General features: G+C 44.6%; 1 protein-coding gene across 2 annotated transcripts in view; it reads right to left on the reverse strand.

The window, feature by feature from the left end:
* Nucleotides 1-16,807, reverse strand: part of ralgps2 (Ral GEF with PH domain and SH3 binding motif 2) — a 110,527-nt gene that overhangs the window by 79,657 nt on the left and 14,063 nt on the right. For both annotated transcript variants that reach the window (XM_088927123.1, XM_088927122.1), the window contains exons 2-4: nucleotides 4,354-4,433; nucleotides 2,102-2,240; nucleotides 787-894 (exon numbers count right to left, since the gene is read on the reverse strand). In XM_088927123.1, the coding sequence (XP_088783249.1) occupies nucleotides 787-894; nucleotides 2,102-2,167 (174 nt within the window). In that variant the 5' untranslated portion in view covers nucleotides 2,168-2,240; nucleotides 4,354-4,433. The remainder of the gene's footprint in view (nucleotides 1-786; nucleotides 895-2,101; nucleotides 2,241-4,353; nucleotides 4,434-16,807) is intronic.

The raw sequence follows: 16,807 nt of genomic DNA on the forward strand, positions 1-16,807 counted from the left end.
TCCTGAATGGGCAAGTGGTCATCCCAGGGTATGGTCCTGGTTCGAACCCTGTGCTTGCCAGGCTAGGCTCCAGATCACCACGACCCTAAAAGCCACTTACTGAAAATGAAAGGCTGGATGGGGAAAAAAAATACCCATGATGAACAAATTTCTCCCTGTTTCCATAACCAGCGCAAAAGTTGCAGAAAAAATGTGATTAAATGGAGCCTGCTGTTTTACTGGGTGACCACAGAATGTGGAAGACAGAGCTGAAGCTGGTTCTGGCTGCTGAGCTGAGAGCAGGACACGCATGCAGCTGCAGGGGCAGGGGGGAGGTGGGGAGATCACTCTCACATCCGCTGCCCTCTCCCGCGTGCCACCAGGAGACAGAGCGCCCCGCTCGCTGGGGGAGAGGACATGGCACAGCCAGAGCAGGCCTGCATCCGCAATCGCAAGAACGATATCCAAGCGCCGGTGGGGAAAAACAGGATATACAAGCTGTGTTTAAAAAAAAAAGCCCCTTTTCTGTGCCAGACGGGAAGAATGGCCAGTCTGTTGTCAGTGAGAAGAGCATGCCAGCAATAATGACAGGCTTTCGAATTCATGGATAAAGTCAGCTGAACGGGTGAATAATCATTACAGACATTCACATCCAAGAGTCTAGTACTGTTCCTCATGCTACGCTCACTCTGGTTTTAGTCTAATTAGAGACTCTCAGTAAAACATTTCCCGGCAGGAGGCACTGACATTAGTCACAGTCCCCTCAGCTACAGGGCTGCAACTGAAACATGTAATCGGATGTCTTACGGCATATTCCTCGGGGGTGACCTTCAGGACGTCAAACACCACAGCATCAAAGCTCTTCTTCAGTTCAGAGGAGCCTTTGTCACTGAGAGACTCGGAGCTGCTGCTCTTCTGGGAAAAAAACATTCGTACCCATTAAAACCATCCGAGTCGAGGTACCGGCACACATTCACCCATCTCTCAGCACTGTAACCCCACAGAGCACTGCCACACACTGGGCCAGCTGACAGCACAGTCCCCTACCGTCACACACACTGTAACCCCACACAGCACTGCCACACACTGGGCCAGCTGACAGCACAGTCCCCTACCGTCACACACACTGTAACCCCACACAGCACTGCCACACACTGGGCCAGCTGACAGCACAGTCCCCTACCGTCACACACACTGTAACCCCACACAGCACTGCCACACACTGGGCCAGCTGACAGCACAGTCCCCTACCGTCACACACACTGTAACCCCACACAGCACTGCCACACACTGGGCCAGCTGACAGCACAGTCCCCTACCGTCACACACACTGTAACCCCACACAGCACTGCCACACACTGGGCCAGCTGACAGCACAGTCCCCTACTGTCTCACGCAAACTCGCCGTGCTGTTAGAGCTCTGTCACTCTCCTGTACTGTATGCCATAGTGTGGAAAATGAGGAAAGGCTGAAAAGGGCACGGTTTACAGGACAATGTACAGTTCTTGTCTATGCCATGTTGACCCAAGGCTCATTACAGTGATCTGCGATAAGACTTGAGCTCGAAACCGGAAAGGGGTATGGGATAAATGGCGCAAAAATAAAACTGACATCAACAAGCTGCTTTTTCTACTGCATGTCCAACGTGAAAGAATTTGAATTTTAGAATGGTATAATGATACAAACAGTAACATATGCAAAAAAACAAATTCAGTTCTGTGAGAAAACAGCTAGACAAATTAATGCAAAAATCTCACCCTGCAGAGCGATTAGAACATTCTCTTGAAAGAGACTGCTTAGAAACGCTGTCCTTGAACAGTGGGCAACACACACAAACAAACATCGATGAAGCTCTACAGCAGAACTGCTCAAGGCAGATCTTGCAAACAATCGCCTGCACCAATCTTTCACTGTCAGTGCATTAATTGCCTAACTCGCGATATGGGAGCTCAGTTAAATAACAAAGGAGTTGACACTAGGCCAGACTTGACTGGAGGGGCTGTACTGTGAATGCCCCTGTCCTTCATCAGGATTTGAAGTCTTCTATCTTGTTTTACGTGCGAGAAGTTGTCTTTTTCCAATGCACCCCTCCCCAGCCCTGCTGCCCTGCGCTGTCACTCACCTCTGATGCAGTAGCAGTGAAGCTGGCGACATGTGACTGCCCATTGGGGAGGTCCATCATTCCCATACCATCCGTCTCCTCGTGGCACAAGAAGGGCAGCAGTTACCTCATGGTCGGGGCAGCACAGCCATCCGTCCCACTGAGCAGAGACACAGGGCAACACGCAGGTCAGGAACATGCCACAACCAGGAAACACCCTGTCTGTTAACATGCAAGCAGCATGGCAACACAACATCACAGACAGCACCTCCTCATACTGGAGAGGGGCTCCCCCCACATAAGCCTGCAGGTGACCAGGGGACACCTTGAAGCTGAAAGAGCCGTAGGGCACTACTCCCACCCTACTGTCAGCAGACCTTGGCCCAGTCGCAGTGGGCTAGTGACCTGATGCAGGCTCCAATCTGCAATCACAGAGCTCAACGTGTGCTCAGGCAAGCACCATCACTGACTGATCCATTCACGAGACTCCACATCCAGTACACAGCTTTCATAACTGGAGCAGACGCAATGGCCATTTAAAGTGGTAAGAAAGCTCACAGCATCGTCCAACAGTTTGAAATGGTTTTCACATGGATCAAGGGGCCTCTTCGAACATGTCGAACGTAACGCTCTTGTCTTCTGTTAGCAAAAGAGACTCCACCCTGTTTTTGTGCGACTGCGGCCTTTAATGTTGGTCATATACAGGCAGGCATTGTCAAGAAAGTTGATGGGACAACTTCAACAGCCAGGGGAGGGACAGAGTAAGAACATACGAATGCCTGAAGCATGGTGTGTTATCATCACTGGAACACAAATTGTTTTAGAACACCACAACGAAAGCACAAGACTCTCACTTGGAGAAAAGCCCATTACAGTCACAAGTTTACTCACAGGCTACTGAAATAAAGGGTTTTCCTGTGAGTGTTGCACCACTGACTTTTTTCCCCTCAATGATTCACATACTGTCTTGTTGCATGTTGTTGAGTAACAGAAAAATGTTGCCACAAAAAAAAAGGGTGAGTGGTGAGATGCTGGAGAAAATTAAACACATTACATGTACTAGGTGTGCAAAATGTCTTCATCGAAACAACCTGGGTAAAAATGTATTTTCTAGGGAGGTGTACAGTTGAGGAAAAAACATAGAAGTACTAATGATGGTGAATCATCACCAACATGCATCCATGTTGGTGTTGAAGGTGCGCATGCATTTCACACAGTGAGCATACAGTAAGAATTACTAGGTAAGTATAAAAGCAAGCAAACTCTGTTGGTTGAATGTCTCCATTTCCTTGAGGCTGGATTTTGCAAGTGTATCCCAGTTAATTAAGAACAATGTCTGGATCATGCTGGATGCCTTCGAGCTTGCAGCCCTGCACCAGCTGGTGCTAACTTTCCCATAAGCCACTGCAGCTCACAGAGTGACAAATGGCTCTAACAGGTGGGCATGTCAGAGACATGTACGCGCAAGTCCTCATTCTCCTGTGCAGCTGTAAGCCAAGCTGATCAACAATTGTGAATAGGATATAAGAATAGAACAAATATTTCGCTATTCTAAAAGGTAAAAAGCTAAATCTTGAATTCCTAGGATTACTGTAAGGGAAATGTAGTAAAATGTTAGAACTTAAAATGTCAGAAAAATTGCCTACTCTTGGCAGAACTTAACAAGGTGCAAAATGCAAAAAGTGCAAAAAGCACTCTGAAAGGTTAGGATGATCTTGGGATTTTATTGTACATGGTGCACACTGAGCACACAGTTGACCTATGTTGTCTTGCACCCTCCTCCTGAAGAGAAACAGAGCTGGTATCCCTCACAACCCTTAAAGATCAGTCAGGTCTTTAAGGCTGTGTGAGCCTTTGACCTGGAGCTGCAGAGCACCATTAGAAAAGTGTTGTGGTACAGTAGTGAAGTAAGCCCTGCCTTTACTCAGAAAACAACAAAAAAAAGTTGAGGGTCTTATAGAAGTATCCTTGTTTAGCTGCCGAAAAAGACCTTGTTCTACCCTTTTGAGGGAGTCTAGAAACATTCACAGCCCTCTCCTCCTGTCTGTAATCGCACACCGATATAAGTAGGGGTCAAAGGTTCTATTAGTACTGCAGCTTTTGTCAGAGTAGGTAACAACGAAGTGCTAAACAGTTCTAATTTATTTTAAACCTGGCAATACAGCTGTAATCCTGGTTGTGGTGAGTCATCCCTAAGGAATGGCCATTAATTCAAGCTGTTACAGTAATGACAGAGCATTCAATACAAACCTCATTCCCAGAAGGTCACTTACCAGCCGCCTGTCAGATCAGCATGTCAGCTGCAAAGCTCTGCCCGCTCCCCCTGCCTGGCCGTCTGTCTCCAATCAGAAGGCTGTGATCAGAACAGGAAGGACAGAAAACACATGAGCATTTCAGGAACACACTCCTGACACTGCTGTGGACAGGACAGAGGCTCACACAGTGCTCAGAAATTATATTGCTTAGGGCATCCTAAAGTCATGCAGTGCAGAAACCCCATCAACTCAATTAATCAAATGAGAATGTTAACATGCAGAACATTGGGTACACGATTTATAAAAAGTAACCTGCTTGCAGCACTCGTGATACTTGAGTGGCCTGACTACAAAAAGCAACAGAGTGACACAGCAACCGTGCCCTTAAACCACAAAGAAACATTGCACAACTAAGACAGACAGCCAGGATATCATGAAAACAAGTAAGAACTTAACAAAAAACATGGCTGGGGGTTCTCTTTTGCTAACTGGATGGACGAGTGAAGAACACAACATAGGCACAGGCCTGGGTTACATAGCGACAGCTATGAAAGGAAACGGTCAGTCCTACAGGCTGCACCATCCCACAGTAGAAAGGGGTGTTTTTATACATCTTAAAACTTCTATTTAAAAGCATTTGACAGCAGCTGGTAGCCGGATCTCATCAGATCTCAGAAGGTAAGCAAAGCTGAGCCTGGTCAGTCCAGGAATGGGAGACCCGTAGGGAGAGCCAGCTTGCGGCTGTAAGGGATGGTGGATCAGCAGGTGGCGCTCTCCAAAACTGACCAAACCCATCACTCTCATTATGGGACACTGCTGAAGGAGTAGCCTTTCCATGGATGAGACTTCCATGCTGAAATTCTGACTACTTGGTCTTTAAAGACCCCACGGCACTGCTCATAAGGGATATGAATCCCAGTGTCAAGGCTAAAAGAGACTCTGAGCTTGAACAATCTGGTCTCCCTAAAGTTCTGCCTAAACCCAACTGGCAAAGCAAATTTGGAAAATGATACATAAAGACCGTTATCATTAAAAATGTGAAAGTGTGAATACAACGTCAATAGTTCATTATGGCTCTCCTACACAGATGCAACTGCCTGAAGCAGTATATTAGAGAAATACTTTAATGACTCTGTCCCTTTCACCACTTGTAGAACAGACCGCAGTTTGGTCCGTCTCTCCCACAGGTCTGCAGTACTCCGAGTCGTCACAAGGTGGGGCCTCTTGCCTCAGCTAAGGTGGAACCGAGGGAAATGTTGTAAGTGCAAGACAAGGAAGAAAGGTAGCAGCTGTCCTGTGCTGCTGACTACCGGGTTTAGATGGTGCCAGTATCCCAGCCAAGTGCACAGTGCTGACAGAGGTGGCCAGGGCGTGCGCAGTCACAGCAGCACTGACTCAGACAGTGAGAGGGCTGGTGATCTGCTAGCCTGCTCATACACCCACTCTGTGGTGGTCCAGCACAGAAAAGCTGGCTCCTTCCTCACAGCAACTTCCTTCTGGGAATGAAATCTCATTCACGCGGCCCTACAAATTCTACCAAATGACAGGCAGCTTCTGTACTTCTGGCTGGTGACAGCTTCTTGTACAACACATAAGCAAACACAGTAAACAAAATAAGAATCAAAGTCCTTAACTACTGCTGCAGTATTCTTCAGAAATACTGCATTTGATAGAAGTGGCAGAGAAACCTATTCGAAAGAGCCCTCACTGAGCGAGGGTATGCTGCAGCAGAAATAAGTAATGTTTCAGAGTATACAGTACAGCAACAGACCAAAGTAACTGAGAATCTGAATCCTATCCAGAAAGCAAGAGTGTAAATTTATATGGAAGGGGTCCACAAATATTTATATAAATGAAGAGAATCAAACTCTGTTTCAATCAAAGTTTAAGATAGCATGTGCAGAAAACAACTAAGTTTGAAAAGCGAAACAAAGCTGGTGCCAGGGTTACAAGGAGTACCTAGAATATATGCATTTAGACAAACATCAATATATCAAAATTTAACATGCAAATTACAACAATTGACAAAAACCAAAGCAGCCGCAGCTTATATTTGGAGTAGGAACACGACACAAATGAAAACCCAGCACAAATCACTACACTTACTGAGAAAGACGATGAAACTATGAACCAGGTGAGAAAAAACATCACAAATAGCTGCTATAATCAGCTCTGGCACTCCTTGCTCTCCAACACCCCCAGGTCACTGACAAATTCCAAGAGCCATGTGCCTGTGAATTTCACTCCAGCCTCTCCCATGAGATCATTGGTCTTGGCACTCTGCCCGCTGCGCAGACTGCTCTGAACCTGGGGCAGAGTGGTGTTAACATGCCCTCTCTGTGTCGGGCCCTCTGCCCACTGCCCAGACTGCTCTGAACCTGGGGCAGAGCTGTGTTAACATGCCCTGTCTGTCAGGCGCTCTGCCCGCTGCGCAGACTGCACTGAACCTGGGGCAGAGCTGTGTTAACGTGCCCTGTCTGTGTCAGGAGCTCTGCTCCAGGTTCAGAGCAGTCTGAACGTGCCCTGTCTGTGTCAGGTGCTCTGCCCTCAGACCAGACTGCTCTGAACCTGGGGCAGAGCTGTGTTAACATGCCCTGTCTGTGTCGGGCGCTCTGCTCTCTGCCCAGACTGCTCTGACCCTGCATTTCCTGACTCTTAAACAATACTGTTACTCTGAATGGACAGGAAATCTTTATCACCCTTTAACACAACCTGTTTTTCATAAATGAAATTATGGATAAACTACCCAAGACCTTGCAGATAGCAGTACCAGCCCTCGGTGTGCTCTGATTTCCAGGAACAGCAGGCCTAGCCACCCAACATTTCAAATCAGGATGTAAACAGAGTTTTTACATCATTAATATTCCACCCTCACCTCTCCTCTGCCTTCCAGTAGGGTCTGAGGCAACATTCAGGCAGCTGCGACGCCCACGTCACTCACCAGCCTCCCGAGAGCCGGAGATTTTATGCTTCATCAGTACAATCTGCTACGAGACCCCCGGAAAAGTCAAGAAGCCACAGCAAGAGGCGGAAGAAATAGGTCTTTTTTTCCTTTCCTGTGAACTAGGGATTTGCTGCAGGTGCGTGCGTGGGCAGGAGTGGTTCTTGGTATGCGTGTCCTACACATGCAGTCTCCTCAGCTTTAATGAGACCTTTATCAGAGAACAAGAACCAGAGAACGTAATGACAGTCCTGTTCGCACGGCCCTGCAAGTGTGCTGGACACCCATCAGACCCTCGCATACCTCCGTCGGTCTTGCCTGCCGGCGGCTGTTATTCACAGCACTTTATCTGCCCATACCCAGCACCTCCACTCTGTGCCCAGCGAGGCAGTGTAGGAACATTTCCAGTGCAGCTCTGATCTACTAAGCTTGCTCGAACGGTGCTTCCAGGCACCTTGTGTACAAAGCCTATGAAGAAGGATGAATAGGTGGGTTGTAATGAAATACACAGGTTTAAGAGGCAGCTGAAGGGGGCCAGAGAGGCCCAGCACAAAGGGAATGGACTCTTAAATGGACAATTTGATCCATTTCAGGTTTTATGTGCAGCATGGGTCTTGCCAAAGCCGGCCAAGGCATTTTAAATTTCAAGACTGTTACCTCTGAGTGAATTTGCAACAACAGGTGTAAAGTTAAAATATTAAAATGTATGAATATTATGTATCATCTGGTAAAATATTATGTGTTGGGCGAGAAGAATTTTGGGTGAGAGGAAATACAAAACTGAAAACTAGTGGATGGGAATGAAGCCTTCAACTGTAAGTCCTGGAAATCTGTATTTAATCATAACAGGGGCTAAGGTGCTACAGATAGGATGAATAAACAGCCCTACAGGATTAGAAGCAGCATTTGGCCATATGCATTTGCAGGGTCAGATCTGGAGCAGTAATAAGCCGCAATATCCCTGACTAAGGTAAGAAGCGCTGTAAATGAGGAAATTCCCTAGTCATTCTGCTCTGCTAGTGACAGACTTAGGCAGCACGATCGCTTAAGTACAAGATCTGCACAAGATCACTAAGTTGGCTCTTCACCAAGACTAAAATCTAGCCGTTATAACAGGATGCCAGCAGAATGAACTCTACATTGATCTTTCTCAGCACAACACTTAATGACAAGGGACGGAGATCTTGATAACAGCATCATCATACATTCCTAGAGCTGTTTAAATACAGACTTGTAATGCGTCTTTCATTAAATCAATCATCGTTATGGTACATTCATAGATTGTCAGCTGTCCTGCACTGGTAATAGTATTAATAAACAACAATAATGAACAGAAAAGTCAGAAAAAACATTATATTATTACTTTGTAATAATTTTTTGGAAGAGGTCAAAGGGCACAGGTTAGGAACACACTTACACATCTCTTCCTGGAAAAATGAGATGCCCTTTAACCGATGAGTGTACAAAACATGCCTTTTAGAACTCTGAACTGTGATTATTACGACTGCTAAATTGTTTGGTATCAATCACAGTGAGTGATAAAAAAATCTGTTTACACCTGTTGAAGAGCGAACTGCAGCACCGTCATGGATTGAGATTCTCTGAAATTAAATGCTTTCAGAAAATACAAACATCCCTTTTATACAAAAGTAATAGGAAATCTACAAAAAGATCAATGTCTCTCCTAATCAAAATGATCAGAGGCCATGTGGTTCATAATTGAAACCATTAGTAGGACTGTAACTGAATGAGATTTGGCACAAGGCTACACCATTAAGTTCCCTGCTGCCCAGCCAGACAGAAGAGCAGCCTCCAGCTGGATCATGTGCAGCAGCACCTCTCCTGCACAGCAGATTAGACAGAGACGTGAGACACTGCTAAAATAAATAAAAAAAAAACACTCAGCCCTTTGGCTTTTAAGGCAAGTTCATATTTGCTATGGTGCCTTCTCTGGTGAGAGTTCTCGTAGAAAACACTGAGGAGAAGCACCGGCCTCGGGCTGCATCATGCTGGACTCGCACGAGTCCGCTCTGCCTTACTGCTGTATTTGCTCTACACGACTGCGGACAAGTTCAGGGTCTCTCCCTGCTCTCACAGACAGCATGCTGAGCCCCTAATGCAATGTCAAGAGACACCAAAGTATTAGAAACCAAATCGATTCGCCGATAAAGGCAGCAACGTTCAAATTCATCTGCCATGGCGTCATAGACATAACTGGAACGGGTCTGTTTCTGTCAGGTTTTTTTCTCCTTTGCTGGGATAGCGGGTCAACCCGAGGCCAAAGAAATCGAAAGGTGCAAGAGTTCCAGCCGAAGTGCAGACAGCCTGCGAGGAGTCTGTAGAAGAGGCACTCTGTCATAGGAGCTTGTTATCATGTGTTAAGGTTGCCTGGCGACACTGAGGGTTTTAATAAACAAAATGAGTATTTTTTCCAGGGAAAGGGGCACTGTTGTTGTGCAGAACAGACCAGAGGAGAGCAAGCACATCATAAACAAAACTGCACACAACTACAGGAGCTTCCATTTATATTACCGCCTATTCAAGTGTTTAATAAATCAAATGACTTAACTGGCCAAAATAGTTTGTTCCAGACAAGTGGCTGGAGTTCATATCAAACCAGCTCCACAAAGCCTCTTACTGCTGTTAAGGGTCACGGTGTCCCAGAGGCTAAGCCAGGAGCCTAGAACATGGTGGGACACGAGGGTAATTTAGAGACACAAATTTACCTAGATGGCACATCTTTTGAAGGTGAAGAGACACTGAAGAACCCCCCCAAAAAAAAACAAATAACAAGCAGATTCCATGCAGACGATGTTCCTATTCAGGTCCAGACCTAGGACTCAAGACCTCCGAGGCAACAGTTTTAACTGCTGCCCCTCCATGCCATCTTTAACACACAGCAGTGGTGAGTTAGCAATTTTCAGTGAGATTTCAGAAGCTGAGGAAGGCTGGGACATGTTCGTACTCACTCTAAGGTTGCTGTTGTAAATAGTGTTGGGGGACCAGTCTCCAGATCAGAATTTACAGAAACCACTGATGTAGTGTGGTGACAGGGGACACCATCACTGTATTCAAATTACATGACAAAATGGTAGAATTCAGTGAAGTGGGTCCCCTCTCTTATATGAAGTACTCTGGGATCAGAGAAGATGAAAAGCACTAATCTTGACCAAAGTTCATTACACAGACTGAAAAAATCCTCAAAATGAAGGTAGGAGGCCTTACCTTTTTCTGAGCTTTCCTAAAACCAACTATAAATCAAATACTACTGTCTTAATACACCATTTAATTAAACGCAAAACTGGTAATTCAATCTAACTATGATAAACGTCTTACTCCCATCTTTCAAAGACCAAAGTGCTGCTCTGTGGGAACTATTCCTGGTGTAACTAGAACTCAATCCTCTAACCGCCTTCAGCCTATGGATAAGCACTTCCTCTGCTTCCAGGCCCTACTCTCTAATATTCCATTACACCCCTGACTAGGAGGCACAGGTACAGAATTCCTGCAGCTCCAAGAGTGAACAAGGAATTGCCAGGCAAAGCTGGATCAACGGGATCATTGTGGATCTGGGCAGCACTAATAATTACGCAATTCTAAACAAGTGATCACTGACTGTGCAGAAACTACAGGAGAATAACTGCAAACGTCATCCTTTTGACTGTACCCATGACTTTTAGTCAAGCCAACCCTTAAGTGAGCAGTGACATTGTGGGCATTATGGAAAGATTGAGACAAAGCTGGTCGTGCTCAGGGCACTTGAAATGCTCTGCAGGCAACACAAATATTCCTTCCTTAACAGAAAAGGAGTGTGTTAAAAGAAAGCGAAAAAAGAGAATTTGGTATTCTTTCTAACACAGGGAAACATGGCACAGTGCAGCCGATTGTGAAAAAACAATGATACAACCATGAAAAGCTGGAAGAAAATATCATCCAGAATAAATATGATCAGAATCAACCTGAAACAGGGCATACCTAGAGTGCCCTTAGTGGAGATCTGTCCTTTTTGTCCAAGTCTGGAGTCCTGCATTAGGAGTAATTGCATTAGCCTCAAAACGCCTGAAAACAAGACTGCAGACAGCACACTAACAGCTCTGTGTACCAGCTCGCCTCCACACCAGAACACACTGTGATTCAATCCCTTTCCTCCTATAAAAAAGGCCGTAAACAGACAGACACATTCACACACCCTAAGCAATGAAAACAGCAAAAACTGAACAGCCCAGGTATAACCAAGAACCTGGCTGACTAATAATAAAGAGCTTTTTGTTCGACAAAACATTCTTGAGATGGGCTGCCATTACTGAGCACTTATCAGACGGCACACAAATCTTTAGTCAGCTCAGCTGTACTTGTCTTGACTTGACACATTAAGAAACAATCACAAGTGCTTTGGGTAATACACAATTCCTTGGTCAGTAACAAATATTGCTTAACTCCACAGAATAAAAAACTTTTGCTTAAATTGAACAGGAATCTTGTCAAACGTGCTCTCCTGATGAGTTTCTTTAATGCAGCACACACGCTGACCTTGGACCAAGACTTTTTTTTTAGCTTCTCAGTACGTAGAATAATTAGAGCACCAATTCCAGCAGCCGGCTGCTCATTACTCACTTCATTCAGAAGCCCATAAGGCCTCCAGGTATGTGCTCCAGTTGCTTTGATGCATGCAGACCAGCAGCACACACTGTGGCACTGGGCACTCCAGCCTGTGGATACGTGTTAGATATAGCCTCCGCAGAGCCTGACGCTGCTGAACACTATAAACCCAGAGAGAGGCATCGATGCCAAGCTGGGGGGATGGCAAGATCCCAGAGCAGCAGTAAGTGACGTGCGAACTGCACACTTGCAGACTGATTTAGGGCCCCAACAGGGAATACCCTTGATTTAGCATTCTATCTTGCATTTTAAGAACTGCATTTGTATTGGTTAAAGATCAACTCAGCGAGCCTTACAAAAGTACATCAGATAAAAAAGCATTGCACATTTCCTCACTGATGCACATTTGCAGCTGTTAAAGTCTGGTGAAAGTGAAACATACTCTGAACTATAACCTGACTGAATTGTGAAAACACTACGGGTGTCTGAATATAGGTCAAAGGATCTTTAATGCTGAAGTCATGTGAAACTGTCCTTGGTAAGCTGCACTGTTATAAGTCTCTGCAAATACAACTACAAAAATTAACAAGGGTATTTCTTAGGTTAGCTGAAGTTACAGAATGTTCTCCTCTGTACATAGCTCAACAAAGAGTTACACATTCCACGTGTTCACACATACACAGCAGCAACATAATCAACATCAGCAAACACACACTAGAGCTCTTCATTCTCATCGAATGCATGGTCCCACTCAACTTTTCCCACCACAGTACAGTCCAGCACATTGTTTAAGGAAGCAAAGCTCACTGGGGGACTGCAACGCTATTTTTATATTTCAGGGTTAGAAAGAATCTGCATTGATGAGTGCACTTCCAACCACAACAAAAGTAAAACGTACACAGTAACTTGTAAAACCTCCAATTTACATCACAAAATAGACAATTTCCAGGAATGAGCAGTGCCATACTGAATTCTGCAATTCAAAATGAGGTAACGATACATCTGATGACGTGAAGCAGCCCTTCACGTGAGACTTCTGAATACATCTCTTTTAATCCCACAGAAATATTGCTCTCAACTTCAAGACGGTTTTGCCAATAAATGGAACTTACTTCATTACGTCGGAAACTTTCTTGAGTGAAATTTCTGAGGCACAATCTGTACTTCATTCGGACATCGCATTACATCAGTTATTACAGCGACTAGTGAGCAGGAAGGGTCGCAACACGTTACAATGTGTGGGAACTCTTGCTCTCACCCACGGTGACCTACAGTACTTTCACAAAGTTCGTGATTTGGTACTTAATTCAGAATTTGTCAAAAGTTTCTATACCGTCAATACATTTATTTTGTTACTGATATTTAATAACCTTTCTGAGATTCCTTTCTAAGGAACCCTTTAAACATGCAAGTGTACTACTACAGAAACATTACAACAAGTAAAACTGAGAAAAAACCACCTGCTCGCTTAAAAAAGAAACCTGTTAGAACAAGGTTGGGCTCAGAAATCACCAAGGCAGAACTGCATGAAAACTGTGTTGAGGGGGAAGAACATTATCTGATGCATGTGTGAGACTGATAAATTGAGGAAATGGGACCTCTCCTAATTGCCAATACAACAACACTAAATACAACTCTTCTTGATGGACAAAGAAGGAAGAAGGGATTGTGTGCTTGGTTTTGGGAAAGAAGCAAGCCCCAAGCATTTCCGGAAAAGTGAAAATGTTAGGGAAACTCCCAGCATGAGAAGGCAATAAACAAGCTATAGGCTCCGGTAAATCCCTCACTGTGATTGTACAAGCAGTATCTGGTAATGATTTACTACCATATCATTTCTTTTCCACACATACACCTTTAGAGCAATCAGGTAAGCAAATTAAATAGACATTCAGAACTGCATTCATTTCATAACAGCACATTTGGGCCTTGTAATTAAATGCTGAATTCCAAACTGTAGTATCAAGGTTTTAAGAAAGCTTACCACAAATTCAGTACTGATCATTCAAATCAGGGGAGACAACAACCGCAGTCGAGATGAGAGGTTTTTTTTTTATCAAATGTGTGTACATGAAGAGTCAATGATACTAATACACAAAAGGATAAGCATGCATTTGCATAATGGCTTAAGCCACTTCAGGATTTGCAAAGCACAGGATCTGCACATGAGCTGGCACTAAGAGGAAATACTCAAAACCTGTACAACTCTACAGAACTTTTCTCCACTTAGATTTGTGCAGCCAGGAGACTGTCAACTAAGAAAAGGATCAGATTGCTGTAATTTGGAAAAGTTATCAGTTCTCTTGAAATACTATTGTTCAAAACAATTTTTTCTTTTACAAAGGAAGAAGAAAAAAAAGCACTGAGATGCAGCTTCTTCAGATAAGCTTGTCCACACAACATTACAATGGACACAGGAGGTAGCCTAGACTGCTGCACTTCACTTATCATCACCTGTTTGCACTGCTGTGCTGATTATCTGCTTCTCATCAGCCCTGGGAGCTCCTTCCCAGTCATCAAATACCTGAGCATTGTCTTCAGAATCCTTCTCCTGTGACTCAGCTTCCTGAACAACACCAAGACAAACCATTCCCGAGATGAAAATAGTTGATCGCTCCGTCTTAATTGGCACTCACCTTTCTGTGGGCTTCAAAAGCAGCAGTCCTCACATTTTGCCTACATACTTGTTGGAAGCAGTGCCAAAACCTAAAGTAACGCCCGAGTCGCTAACACAGCTTTCCCACAATGAGTCACTTTCCTCTTACTCTCGCTGGAACAAAGACATTCTAATTAAACAACTTCTGCATGACTGGTTTTTGATGTTGCCCACTAAAGGATGAGTAAAACAGGTATACTGTACACAGAACATTCAGTGTTTGTAGGGGAGGGGGGGAGGCAGAGCTCATAAACGCCAGCGCCTGCGTTTGACAGAGAGCGGCCTGGCGCTGTGTGCTGTGCGAAGAGATCACACATGCTTGTCACGAGTGATGCACTGCAGACATGGCGCCCTTCCCTCCTGCCTCTCAGGGTGGTGGTGCCGTCAGGCTCAGAAGCCGGCCAAACGCCCTGTGGCACCGTGTGAAAGAAAGCAGCACACAGCTAGTTGCGGATTAGCGAGACCTGCAGAAACAGGACTACAGTGGGCGAAAACAGGACTTGCCACTGCAGCAGGGAACGCACATGAAGCTCAGCAGGAAACAGGGGGGGAAAGACAATGGACTTGGTGAAACAAAGTCCAAACATTTTAACCTTAAGGGCGAATTACTGGCCAGAAGTCACAGTATGTTCTAATCTAAACAAAGACAAAAAAAGACATCTGTCCTATCTGGGCGGTTTTGTTGGCCACTTATACTAGTCAAATTGCATAAATACTACCTTCAGGTATAAGAGATCTGGAGAAAAGAGATGAAATGCAAAATTTCAGGGAGGTCCCACTTCAACTTTAGGCAAACTGCCCGGCTGCTTGAAGTTTTTCACAGTATTCTTATGTTTATTCACCATTCCGCTGAGCTTAAGGCAAATAAGCAGAGTAAATGAACTCTCTCACTTTGCAAAATTACTTATTTTTTTATTAAATCTGTTGAACAAAAAATCATTTTTTCCATTAAATTCCATTTGAACAAGAAGCACCATATTGAAGTAGCGCATGCCCTTCCTCAGACTCCAATTAGAAGGCCATTTGAAAGCTATGGTTAATCGACACCTCTCTGAGATGATCCACACTAGAAGCTCTAAGCGTGGCTATGCTATTGCTGGGGCAGGCCGGAGGCGATTATCAGCGGAAGTGTTTGAAGTACGGATCAAGATCCGCTGCTCGCCCTGTGATCTCGCTCTCGTTCCCTCCCTCTCTCCGACAACCATCCCCGGCCTGGGCTTCTGGATAAGGAGGCACAGCCAGCCCAGCCCTTGTCACTCCTGCCTTTGAAGTGGCTCTGCACCCAGAGGCAGCTCTCCGAGACACTGTGTTGCTGTAATGTGCCGGCAACAAACTGGAAAAGCTACTCTCTTCAGCAGGCAGAGAGGAAAGCAATTTGCTGGCTCACTTAGGGTAGTTATAAGACATTTTCTGCTTGTCATAACTTGTAGCTTAGTCTTAAAAGGTGTGTGGTTACAAAAAGTTCATATATATGCATGTGAATCCACAACAGAAAAACACTGTAATTGTAATGATCGTGTTCAAGAATAAGATGGTATCTTAAGAGCTACTGGCGAGTTTGAGAGAAACAAATTACAGTACAGATGCAGTAAGACATTCACAAAGTACTACTGAAAAACCATTCTAACTGTAAATCCTCCACAATCTCAGGCCCAAAATAAAACTCATCCACATCGGGCAAGTCTTTACTTTTGTTCCCTGCAGCACCCGACGTGTGGCCCTCTGTTTCTGAACTCTTTTGCCACGCTATCTAATCCAGCAAGATCAGCCTGGTGTACACTCATCCAAGACTTCCCAGTCCTAGTCCTGAAGAGCAACACACCTGCTGGCTCTCACTGCAGCCAAGCTTAATCACTTAATTGAATGAGTTTCTTGATTGGAACATCCCTTCTTCCATCCATTTTATACTGCATATAACTGTTTTTACAAGAATAATACCTGATGCCAAAAAGTGCATTAAAGTGATAAAAATTAAAAAAACCTTGTAGCCTTATTTTGGATTCCATTTAAATTTTAAATAGTAAATATCAGAAACATCCAGTTTACAAGAAAAATACAAGCTATTCACGAGTGTGCTTTTAATAATGTTATAATAAAAATGATCTTGAACCTCTGACCCAGGGACTGGATTAGATCCATTAAATCTTTAAAAATGGAGTTTAAAGCACACATTAACAGAAAGACATGTGTCTCAGGGGTCCTGCACTTCCTGTGTTCTAAGCATGTGGGCTGTTGTGCTACATGAAGAGCTGACTGTGTTTGTCTTGAATGTAATCAAA

The sequence above is a fragment of the Atractosteus spatula genome, chromosome 11 (genome assembly GCF_055471065.1).
Source record: "Atractosteus spatula isolate fAtrSpa1 chromosome 11, fAtrSpa1.hap1, whole genome shotgun sequence".
Classification (NCBI taxonomy): domain Eukaryota; kingdom Metazoa; phylum Chordata; class Actinopteri; order Semionotiformes; family Lepisosteidae; genus Atractosteus; species Atractosteus spatula.